This window comes from Thunnus maccoyii, chromosome 13 (assembly GCF_910596095.1).
Source record: "Thunnus maccoyii chromosome 13, fThuMac1.1, whole genome shotgun sequence".
Classification (NCBI taxonomy): Eukaryota; Metazoa; Chordata; class Actinopteri; order Scombriformes; family Scombridae; genus Thunnus; species Thunnus maccoyii.
Window position 1 is genome coordinate 24843186 of NC_056545.1, and position 13072 is coordinate 24856257.

At 41.5% G+C, this 13072-nt stretch overlaps 1 protein-coding gene across 7 annotated transcripts in view; it reads right to left on the minus strand.

The window, feature by feature from the left end:
- Positions 1 to 2838: 2838 nt before the first annotated feature.
- The window catches only part of flrt1a (fibronectin leucine rich transmembrane protein 1a), a 43911-nt gene continuing 33677 nt past the window's right edge, over positions 2839 to 13072 (minus strand). For all 7 annotated transcript variants that reach the window (XM_042432247.1, XM_042432249.1, XM_042432250.1 and 4 more), the window contains exon 3: positions 2839 to 6377. In XM_042432247.1, coding sequence (XP_042288181.1) covers positions 4243 to 6306 — 2064 coding nt within the window. In that variant the 5' untranslated portion in view covers positions 6307 to 6377 and the 3' untranslated portion in view covers positions 2839 to 4242. The remainder of the gene's footprint in view (positions 6378 to 13072) is intronic.

Genomic DNA, 13072 nt, shown 5'->3' on the forward strand with positions numbered 1-13072 from the left:
CATGACAATAGGATACTCTTTCATCTCTGTGAGCACAAAAGGTCCTCGAGATCACTGTCCAAGACCAGCAGAGACATATGTACTGTTGGCAGAGAAGCCTTCCTTGGAGACCATAGCAAAGAATCATCTTTCTTATTGCAATCCCAGTTTAGCTACAGAACAGTTGCCGTAATTCCACTGATTTCGGATGGAAGTTTCTTGTCCTCCAAGGTAACATTCACAGGACTCCCTTGCTTCTCCTCTTTTTCTTTCTTTCTTTCTTTTTTTGGGGGGATGAGGGCTTCCACAATAAATTGGTTATTTTAACTAAGAAAACTACAATTATCCTTGTTCAGATTTCTATGACTTAAAACCAGGTGTAATTTTTTATCTTTTTTATTAATAGATGTGCTGGAGAAATAAAGATATGACAAGATGCTTTCAGATGTTTTGCTCCCTCTCGGCTTGTCAGTCTGTGGGGTATCTGTAGACTTTATTTTCTGTCACACTTGAAATTAACTAACTTGCGTTGAGTTGACTCACACTCCAGCATGTTGAGGAGGGGCGAATCCAATCAACTTCTGTCGCTCTGCATGGGGAATTCAGCCACCATTACAAACTGTTCACACTGCTTTGCAACAGAAGTTACATTGTTGATCTGTGGTAATGCTCCTTAAATCTCTCACAGACCCACCACACTCTCATGGGCTTAGACGATAATAAATGGCGCCACGCTGTAGTTATGTGGCAATCAAATGTGTGACAGCAAGAAATTCAAGTTGTATTGAAAGGGAAAATGAAACAAAACAATACAATGGCAGTAAAGTAACAAAAGGAGACTAAAAACTCTTTGGAGTTCCAATGTTTTGTACCTCAAGGTCACAGCTGGTGGTTCTCCTGAGTGCCTTTTCAGTCCAACACCCAGTATTTCCCCTATTCAGACCACAGACTTTAGGAATGAGCTTTCCTCTGACACAGCCAAACACAACATGACTGTGGGTACAGTGTAGTGGGTTCTCCACTTCAATTCAATCAATGTTTGCTCTGTACAAGCAGAGGAGTTAATCTGACTCGTTGTGTCTGTGTCTACACCTTGCGATGATGTAATTGACAAATGTTTTGATATGCACAATAGCAAAGAATAATGTAATAGATGAGTGTATCCAATTTACAATAAAACATTGTTATTTGCCCTGACAAAGATGAATGTGAGTATTTGTATGTTGGGTTGCTTAATGTCGGCATCCTTCATTCTTTAGTTAGCCAGCTAATTTGTACCGCAAATGAAACAGCTTTGTTTTCCTTTACTAAATTAGCAAGTGGCTGTTGGGAATTCGGAGGTAGCTGAAGGGTATCCTGCAGATGCACAGGCAAAGTCGTCAAACTTAAATTTCAACCCATTGGAGGCTAAATGGTAAATGGATTGCATTTATATAGCGCCTTTCTAGTCTACTGACCACTCAAAGCACTTTACACTACATGCCAACATTCACCCATTCACACACACATGTTCATACACCTATGGCAGAGGCTGCCATGCAAGGTGCCAACCTGCTCATCTATTGCTCATTCAAACATACTTACACACTGATGGCACAGCCTTCAGGAGCAATTTGGGGTTTAGTAACTTGCCCAAGGACACTTCAACATGTGGACTGGATCAAACCACCGACCTTCTGATTAGTGGACGACCCGCTCTACCTCTGAGCCACAGCTGGCTGATTACTCTATCTAATTTGAAATGCGTTGATGAAATTTTTCATTTGGAGTTGGGCTCATACAACCTTGTGTCCCAGGCTGCATGTAAACGTATAGGTCACTGAGGGCAGCAGCCTGTTGTCTCTTCTCAGCTCCATTTTATAATCTCAGCTGCTTCCAAGTGTCTGGCCTCAGGCTGTAGCTGGCACTGGTTTATCCCAGTGCTACCGTCATCAAATGAAAACAATATGTAGGTCTAATTTGTGCATGAAACCAGCTTCTTGGGATAGATTTTGATCTCCTACCAAAACCTCTCTGCAATGTTACTTTCAGTTCAAGAATAAGTCACGCTGGGTTAAAGAAAAATCCATCTCTTCAGGCATGAGGTGAAATGACAGGTTGCAGTAATAACAAGATTATAAAACTTTTATTGATCCCCTCTGAAGATGAATTTATAAAGCAAAATCCACACATATCTCAGGTTCACATATTTTTTTTTACGCAAAGTTATGGCACCATTACTTTCTATAATTTCACCAGAGAAAATATTCATGTGGCTATGGCCATGGTTTTATTTATGCAAATGATGAGGAAGTACGTGTCTTGAATAGACCGACTATAAAATAGCAATTACACTATATCAACATTCCCCAAAACAGAATTAGCCAGGCCAGTAAGATGTTATTTGTTTAAGCCAGTGATTTTGGGCGCAAGATAAAATATACATTCCACTGACATTTTTTCTGACGCCAGTGTAAAACTCTAGCGGACAGAACAGTCGAGGAAGCACAATTGGTTTCCCCCTTTGGAAGCAACACAGTGGTAAACAACTGATGGACAATATTAAACCCAAGGGGAGAAGCTGAGTATGACAAACAGATTTATGCATGGGTGAACTCCATCGCGCCAGAGCCATCAATTCTGCATCTTTGTCAGTGCCTGGAGATGTTTTTTTTTACCCTCCCTGTGCCTGTCATTACATTTATCCCTGTTCTCTGCTAAGTGCTAAAACATTTACATTTTTAGTGCTGCTCAGTAATAAAAGAGGTGGAATAGGTGGAGGCCTTTCACCATTGCTAAAACAAACATTGGTGAACTCCCCTCCCTGAGGAGTCAGCTTCACCCCACCTCCAAACTCCCCCACCAGTCCATCCACCCACCCACAGCTTGGCCGCTGCCCCACAGTGCAGGTCAACAGTGATGCGGTTTGAGTCTCCTCAGTTTCACTCACAGTTCATTCCTTCATTTTGAGGTTCACTCACAAGAGTCTGCCTCATACAGGAGGCTCCCCATTATTAGCATTTTGTCCAGTCTGGATTTTCATTCGTCACTTCAAGAATGTGGAGGAAACATTTCATAACTAAAAGTCACCAACTGCAGATACAGGTTAAGCACACAGGCACAAAATGGGAAAGGGGTGATTGGGGTTGGTCTCTACTGTCTCACTGGACATGCTAGTCTTTGGGTGGGGTCTAATTTTCAAATTACACATTTTAAATAGTTTTACTTTAGAATTCACTCTGCTGCATTTAGGATAACATGAATCTGCAGAAAACCATCAGAACATTTTCTTCACTTTTCGTATTTTGTTTTTGTTTAGGATGGAACAATCCACTGTCTTCATCAAAGCTGGATTTCATCACTATTGAAGAACATGAGGGTGAAAAATTTTAAAAGTAATTTTAGCAGAGACAAAAAAACATCACATAAGGAACAAAATAAATAAATAAAGAGAGTTATGCAGGATTTTATGGTTAAAAAAACACTGATAAAAATTGCAAAGCATTTTTCAAACACAGCCCAGTCGGTATCTAAGTAAATTATCTACACGCTTGTGCTGCATCTCATCTGATGCAACACTACAATGCTGAACTCAGGTGAATGATCTTGAGAGGTATAACCAAGGCTGACCAGCCATGATAAGATCTTCAACCTGCCATCTACTGAATAAGGTAATAACAAGCTTACTTTAAGACAAGTGGTTAACGGGTTGTTTGAAATAGAACAATTCACAGCTTTACAAAGCCCTTTCCTTGAATAGCTGGTAGGGCACATCAATATAGTTGAGGCATTTGGAACAATGAGTTGATAAGACTTTATACTGTATGTGACCAGTGAGCAGGAAATGAGTACGAAAAATGTCTGTTTAACATCATTTCTTAATCCATTTTCAGTTTTGGCTCCTGTGTGTTGGAGGAGGAACTCTACCTGCACTTACGCTGAGTTTGACCTTTCCACAGTGTATACATTCTTTGCTTACATGTCACAGGGAGAGAGCAGAAAGGAAAACATACACAGGCCATTACTAAGATGGTGACGAAACAGTCAGCTGTGCATTTACACCTGGGGCATTGGCTGCTGCTTCCTGCAGTGAACTGTTCCCACACGGTTTCAGTTCCAGTTAATCACATACAGTACTTTCAGTGCAGTGAACAGCAGGTAATTTGGAATGGGAGACCAGAAGAAGAAGGCACAGAGGGGTGCTTCAGAAGTGTCCATGCGAAGGGAAATTGTGCATCTATACAGTTTACCAATAACACTGTGAACAGGATCTGGTACAGTACATCATGTATAACAGTAGTCTATATCTGGGATTCCTCCTTCTCTATAGCCCCGGTTGGTGCCATGTCCTGCATTAGAAACATGGTTGGCACCTTTGTACAGGCCAGTGCCATTGGAAGGGAATATGGTATGAATGATGTAATCCTCTTGTAGGGGTTTAGGCTGCATTGGCTGGCAAGCTGCCATAGGCGTCATCTGGAATCCCGGACCACGGATCTCCAAGATGGTATTGTCCTTCTTAGTGCCTGACTCAATGTAATCATCATAGTTCTTGCTTTTTCGGGAGCTGTTGCGAGTATAATGGTCACGGGAACACAAATGGCCACTCCTATGTCCATACCAACAGAAGACGCCAAAAATAAGAGCCAAACATACAATGGCAGTAGCTCCACCAATAATCCCTGCCAGAGGCAGAACTGTCATCTGCTGTGAATCTTCATCCTCCTCCTCTTCCAACAGGCTGACATCTGATGTTTCAGCTTTTGCACACACCAGAGCTTCATCAGAGTCAGCGTCTCCAGAAATTGCCCCTTTGCTTTCTGAACTGGCCGGCAGGGGCACCATGCAGATAATGTAGCTGGAACGCGGTTGCAAGGAGGTGAGCAGGTATTCCCGACGGTCGCCCCGAACCAGTGTCTCTGTGATAGACCCCATGGCGTTACCAGTACCCAGTCGGAGCCAGCTCAGCCTGAAGGAGGAGCTGGGCTGGGCCACGCTCCAGGTTACACGGACACTGTTGTGAGAGAGAGGCTTCACATTGAGGGCCAGGCTCTTTCCCACACCACTGCTGCTGAGAGTGTAGTCTAAGCCAGAGTCAGGAAGCCCCAGGCCAGGTCGCTTTGAGCGGAGGGTGAAGAGAGAGCCCTGTGGAGGGGTGTTGGTGGTAGAGCTATCGACTCCACCTCCACCCACTCTGTCTCTGGTACCTGCTGTCCTCACCACCTCACACTCCTCCATCTCACTGGCCAGGTCTGTCAAAGCCATATCTCGCACTCTGTCAGGCCCATGGCAGGTGAGACCTCTGACAGTGATAGAGTTACCGCGGGCATGCAGCCAGTCATATAGCCAGCGCAGGTTACAGCCACAGTGCCAAGGATTACCTCGCACCAGCAGCTGACCCAGGCTGTCCAGGTCTTTAAACAGTCCCCTCGGCAGGGTGGTCAGGTTATTCCCTGACAGGTCTAGCCTCTGCAGCCTGCGCATGCCATCTAAGGAACCACGTGGCATGTGAGTCAGGGCATTGTCCTGTAGAGACAGGCGCTGTAGATGGGCACTGGGCAGGTTGACAGGTGGGGTCTGGAGGGAGTTACGGACTAAGGACAACTCGGTCAAGTTGGAAAGGCGTGAGAATGTGTCATCAGCAATGCGCTGGTTTGCCAAAAGATTCCCATCCAGGACTAGACATCTAAGAGAGGTGAGGCCTCGGAAGGCGTGGGTTGGGATAGTGGAGATTCGGTTGTCATCCAGACGGAGTTCTTCCAGAGAGGCAGGCAGTCCTGAGGGGATACTAGACAGGTGGTTGCGTGAAAGGAAAAGTAGACGCAACCGTGGATTGTCAGCAAAGGCCTGGTCCTCAATGCTGACAGTGGAAATAGAGTTGTCATCCAAATGGAGCTTCTCTAGCAAGGGCATCCGAGCCAGTGCACTACGAGGAATGGTGCGGATGTTGTTGTCCTGCAAATGCAGTTCACGGACTGATGGTGGCAGGTGCATTGGGAATTCATCCAGTTCATTATCATAGAGGTAGACCACGCGGACAGTAAGCTGGCGCTCCAAGGAAGTCGGCAAGCCCGGGTTATTTATGTGGTTGTTCTGAAGATAGAGGACAGACGCAGAAGGAGGCAGTGATGGGATGGAGCTCAGGCCACGGTCATTACAGTAGATAAAATCCTCATCACATCTGCACACAGATGGGCATATCATGTCCCTCTCTCCAATGTAACCTTGTATCGTGGCTGCAACAAACTGAAGCATGCCAGCACGTAGTGTCAAGCAAAGAAACAGCAGGAGGGGCCGAGCCCGCAGTTTAGCTACACCTACAGGTACCATAATGGTGAACATAGGCATTGTCTCTCTTTTCCAGGTCTGCTATTAATCCTCAAATTGTTGTGGTGAGCTGAAATCCTCTGACCTCCACCCTGAAAGACAAAGAAAAATTAGTCAGCACTGATGAATAAGTGAAACGTCACAGGTAATGACACAGGAGATTTCAGTGAAATTTCATGAGCTCAGAAACATTTAACAGCTTCAAAATTATAATCTAGGAACTACAATGATCATATCTAAACACAAGCTACAGAGACATCTTGCACTAAATAACAAGATTTTTTTCACAATTATTAATCATATCCTCAGGGGGATGTACAAACATGGATGGATCTATGATGATTCCCATCACAGCCTCCACCCTTGCCATTGATGATCCTGAGTAAAGCACACTACCTGAGGAATAAGATGGACAAACTCAAACTTTACACCAGAACCTGCTTTGAGTACCACGAATCATGTATCATGGTTTTTACAGAAACTTGGCTGCATCAGGATATTTCTAGCTCAATCGTTGAGTTGGATGGCTTTTCCCAGGCACATTCTGATAGGAGTTCTGAGTCAGCTAAGACAAGGGGGGGTGCAGACTATGTGTTTATATTAATGATAAATGGTGTAGGCAATACACCACATAAGAGGCTATTTGTAACCTGGACATTGAGCTATTATGCTTGAGTCTCAGGCTGTTCTTCCTTCCAAGGGAGTTTAGGAACATTGTGATCTGTGCTGTTTTGTGCCCCAACGTGGAAATGCAGGGAAAGCTGCGGCCCAAGTGGCGGTCTGTGTACATAGACAGTTGCAATGCACACCAGACACCTCTATGCTCATTTTGGGGGATTTCATCCATTTCAAACTTGAAATGTGTTTACCTGGGTTTGAACAGTATATTAAATGTGACACTACAAACAGTAAAATTCTTGACAAATGCTATGGAAATATCCAGAACATACATACAGCTAGAGCCATAAGTGGACCACCGCTGAAGGAACTGTGGGCCACTATGAAATCTATTACAAATATGACTTCCACCAGGAAACCACTGCACACAACAGATGGCAATACAATAACAAATGATTTGAACAATTTCTACATTAAGTTTGATTTACATGATTTCTCTTTATAACGTGAAAGTGTCATTAACACCATAATAATCGATGATTGTGTTCCAAGGATAGACATTAGCCCCAGAGAAGTCAGACTATTTAAAAGCACAAACACCAATAAGGCAAATATGGTTTGCCTTGATGGTTTCTCAGCTTTCCTTTTGAAGACGTGTTCGGAGGAAATTACATCAGCCTGGGTCTCTGTCTTTCAAAGATCTGTTGATTCACATATAGTTCCATCTCTCTGTAAAACGGCAATCATTACTCCTCTTCCAAAAAAGCCTGTTCCCCCAGGAAAATAATGACTATAGACCAGTAGCCCTGACCTCTATTATAATGAAGTGTCTGGGAAAGATAATGGTGTGGAAGCTGAAGTCAAACATAAATGGACAGCTAGATTCTTATCAGTTTGCCTATAAAGAAAATCATGGCACTGATAATACAATACTAACCATACAATACCAATACACTTTATTTTGTGACACCTAGAAAACCACAAGGCCTATACCAGACTGCTGTTTGTAGACTTCAGCTATTCTTTTAATACCCTGCAGCCACACATCCTTGTCAGTAAGCTCAGGCAGATGTCTGGTATCATTTTTGACCAAATCGACCCAGCAGGTCCAAGTGAACCAGACATTATCTGAGTTTAATGTCAATAACACAGGCGTTCCTCAAGGATGCGTGAGTTCTCTGATTCTTTTTACATTATATACAAATGATTGTACAGCAGTCATCCCAGCAGGTTTATTGTCAAGTTTTCTGATGACAATGCCATCTTGGGACTTATAGATACAGACACTGGCGTTTCTGGCTTTAGTTTGGAGGTTAAAAAGTTTGTACAATGATGTGATGACCATCATCTCATTGTAAACTCCAAGAAAACAGAAGAAATTATTTTTGGGACATATGGGGGATCATCCTCCAATACTGGTCCATAACGCTTGTATTACCCAGTTTCATTCTTACATATATTTGGGTGTACATATTGACTGTAATATGTCTTGGAATGTCCATGTGAATTCTGTATCACTAGGATCCAACAGCAACTCTAAGTTTTGCACAGACTCAGGGTAATGATGTCATTTTATCATGCTATGATAGAGAGTATATTATGTTACAGAATCTCAGCTTGGTTTGGTAACATATCAGTTAAGTTGAGATCACAAATAAACAGACTGGTCCACACAGCAATGACAGTGATGGGGGTGAGGGAGCATCCCTCTCTCCAAATGCTCTTTGAGAAGACTATAGTTAAACAGGCTAGGAAAATTATTGCTGACCTCTCCGATGTCCTGTATTCAGAATACGAACTGTTCCCATCAGGTAGACGCTACAGGGTTCCAATTAAATACAGGAAAAGATGCCTGAATAGATACAAAAACTCTTTCATCCTTCTATCAGTGAATCTCCTACACTCAGGACACAACAAGGGTGTGAAATGAGGGAATGTGTTGCACTTACCTGAATGCATTTCATGTCTGCACTTGTGTGTACTATGCACTTCATGTCCGTTACTGCACTAAAATTGTATATAATTTTTATGTGGCAGCCTTTATGTCCAAGACAAATTTCCCTATGGACAAATAAAGTAATCTTGAATCTTGAGCCTTTCACAACATTCTGTCATCAATTAGCAGCCAAAAAGAACACAAAAATAATTGCAATAATTATACAGTAATCAAACATTAAAGACAGTCATAAAACTAAACTTTGTGTACTGTACTGAACAATTAGTCTTAGGAAAAGCAACTCTGGAACTGACAAATTCAATCCTACATTTAGAATTAAGCCTTGTGTATAAATATGAAGTCTTAGATACGCTCAACTTCTAAATTATTTAAGAGATCTTGAGAGGCTCCATAACTCCATTAGGAGTTGCCAGCAGATGGCTGCATTAGCCAGACAGAGCTGAAGATACTTTTCATTATCAAGAAGGAACAGCATGTTCAAGAGCTAAATTCTAATTAAGCAGTCAGGAAGGCAATGGACACTTTAAAACTTCATTAAAACTTCTCCACAAATCATACCTTCTTAATTTAGTTGTATAGTAATAATTCATAATTCATCTGCAGCTGAATGTAGATGATGTGATAACTAATTAACCATTTGCAGTCACTACAAATGTAAATGTATTGTGGGAATCTACCTAAGTCCTTAGAATTTGATTGGCATCGTAATTTGTTGCTACTGATTAAGTGGGAGATGTCATAACAGTAAGTACAGTATTGACTACAGAGATTTGGAAACTGGTAAATTGCAACACTCCGTCAGTGACAACTTGAGCCCATCGTAGTCTTCAATAACCAGGGCCATTAGTCAAAGCGTTAAGGCCCACACAACTGCAGACATACTCAGGCTGCAGTATTGATTTCCACACAAATTCGAGGTGATCTGCCAGAGTCATTCGGCTCTCATGCACATTACAGGATTCCCAAGAGTGTAAGCTGATAATTAACCAAACAAATGGCAACTCTGCTGGCAGCTGACTTAGTTGAAAATATATTTGCAAACATTCATCTGTACTGTAAGTGCTTATTCATTACCAAAATATTTAAAACTAGAGAATCAACTTTGTTGACATTTGTTTTAATTTTCAAGTGTAATTAATCACTGTTTGAAAAAACACCTAACACTCCAACAGTTGTTCAACCATGGTCAGTCAGGGATCATTTAATGGAAAAGTAATCATTTGTCAATCCAAATGTTTTGTAAATTCTTCTTACAAATGGAGGATTTTCATTCTCATTCTCCACTGAGTTACTTCCACTTACAATTGTGCAGACTAAGGCAATCTGTAAAGTCCTCAATCAAAATTAAACAGAGAAGCATTGAAGGAGGTGATAAATTCAGAAAACTATTTTTTCAGGGGAAAACGGGATTATACATGGGGAAATGGATGACTGAAATCGAGACTGGCTGAAAGCAATTTATATTTTGGCTGCAGCAGAATGTGTTGCTTGATTTTATCTCACTGCTGGCGCCCTGCTCTGCTCAGTCCTGGACAGCAACACTGAGAAAAATGGCAATTTTAAAGGTGGGAGGTGTGATCATTTAAGACTAAAATTAAGTTCAAGACAAACTTTCTTCTAGTTCAACTGTCTACAATGTAGAATAATAACACATTTGTAATAGACTTTGGTATTCTATGTTACTTTTTCCTGTTCTATTCAGATATTGTTCACAGATTTCTACATTTATAACCCTGACAGGGCAAATTATTACAGAAATCATCTGTTCTACTGTATTATTAATATATTTTTACATCTCATATTGGACTTGAAATTTAGAACGTTACCAATAAAAAAATAAATGCATAATAATGCCATTGTGACAAAAAATCTTATTTTTCAAGTTTTACTTTCTCTTCTTGTTTCAGATGTTGATCTGTGTCAGTCACCATCTGCCAAATGATCTCTAAAAGGGAAAATTCACCACTGTTAATATTATGTTTTTAAACTAGGTCATCTATGTAGTAGAAATGTGGAGTTATTTTCGAAATTGGTGCCCTATGACTAAAGAAAATGAGAAAAAGACTGTAGATTCCCTATACTGCCAGCAGAGCACCAAAAAAAATATTTCTTTACTGAGGCTTATTTTCATTTACAAAACATTTTTTCTATCGTACCGGTGTGCAAGGTTCATCAGCGCACCGTTAGTTACGTTATGCGGATCAGTTCAAACTCACCGAGTGCCTCTCTATAGGCTGCTGCAGTTATAGCTCCCATGTTCGCTTTCTCCTCTATACTCTGTTTTGTCTGATTACACAGCACTATATTCGGCCACATGAATTGTAACAGTGGCGCCACATCTCAGCTCCAACATTATATTGTAAAGCTAGTTGTTTTTTGTGTTAGATTCAGCTCTTCTGGATGAATCATGGAGAAACTTAGCTTAGCTTAGCTTAGTTTAGCTGCATCTGTAACGTCACTCTGGTGGTCTCTTCCTCCTCTACACTCTCTTGTGTCTAATTCAACAGCACGATATCCTGCCTTGTATCATGAAACTAGTATTCTTTCAAATATATTGATAATTTAAAATATTTAGCAGTATGATATTTTAGTGTCTGCTTTTCCCTTTCGTTAGTTAACATGATAGACAAAGTGTTTTGGGAGACCCACATTTTACTGTCCTTGAAGGCACCACTACAGAAAATGCAGAAACTTAGTTTGTAATCTAATGCAGATCTCCAAAGTCCACCGGATGACACGTTTTGTGTCACCCAACAGACTTTTGCCGGCAAATGAACACGGAATTCTGGGTGCAGGCAACGTGGAGGGAAGTTAAACATTGTTCATTTGCATATACTAGCCACATTGTTATGATACAATGCTGGTTGAAAATCGGCAAAGTTTCCCTTTAACTCTCACGCTCACTGATCTTTAGTGAGAGTAACATTTGTGTGTTGCTCCACAAAATATTCTCATTCCCTGATAAATTCACCTACAACCACTAATCCATTTTTGTGCCTATTTCCACTTCAGTCCTCTGGCCACAGTGAAGTGGTGTCTGTGCACTTTAAGTGGAACCTGGAGAGTAAAATGATTTCTGAAAATTTTAAAAGTTGATATTGTTTATACACTATGTGCAGTTTGATATGAATTCATTTCAAAGCCAAGAAGGCTAGATACTGTATTATATTGTAAATGTTCATAAGGTTTCAGTGTGTGAGCATGTGTGTGTGTGTGTGTGAGAGGCTGAGTAGTGCTAAAGAATGGATGACTTTTGAATCCCAGGAGCTTCAGCAGTGAGTCCCTTGAATGTTGGAGTATTTGGGTCAGCTCTTTAAAAACAAGATAGATGTGGTGTGAGATTGAAATAGTGCACAGAGCCACAGGGATTAATAGAGCATATTGAGCTGTTATTCTCTGGATTAAGCAGGTGCTACGGCAGACAAACATTTCAGGGGGTTTTTGCATCATGGTTACTCATTTTGCCTCCTATATTAGAGAATAATGTAAAAGCATAAACAGCACCTGACAGCTCTTTGTGTTTGTGTATGTGAATGTTTCTGGTTTGAAAGCACTGTGTGTTTGTCTGTCCATGCATGATCAAATTGCAGACATTAACCCATATGTGCACAATCTATATGGTCACAGTCTACATTTCACTGATCTGTATATGGGGAGTAAAGCATGGATGTGGGGTAATGTGTTAGCCAGACAGCCAGCCGCCTCAGGCAGAGTACAGTACACACACAACAACCCCCAATCTGATACTGGAACCCAAGACTGGATCGATTTACATAAAAAAAAACCAGAGTGAGATGGAGAGAGTGACAGAAAGCAGCTTTGAGCAAGACCTTTGAATCCCATCTCCCCATTAAGACCCCCACAGAGGGCTAGGGCTGGGAAATCTGGAAAACCGGATTTTGGATGACTGAGGGGGCTGCTGATGTATCACGAGATCCACTTTACTGATGGCAGGGAAAAGATAATAGTGGCCCAAAGCTTATCTTACATGCCATGTCTATGGGTCCTATTTTAGATTTAGAGATTGGACATGTGGAAAGGATGACAAAAACATGATGGCTATGGTGATGACAGAAATAAATCGAGGGTTTGAGACAGAGAAGTACACAAGGCCAGAGAAGCTTGGCTTATTCATTTTGGTTAATCGCAGAGGTTGTTGGAGCCACAGAGGAGAGGTGGGTTTTCATTTTTGTGTGTGTAGTATAATATTTC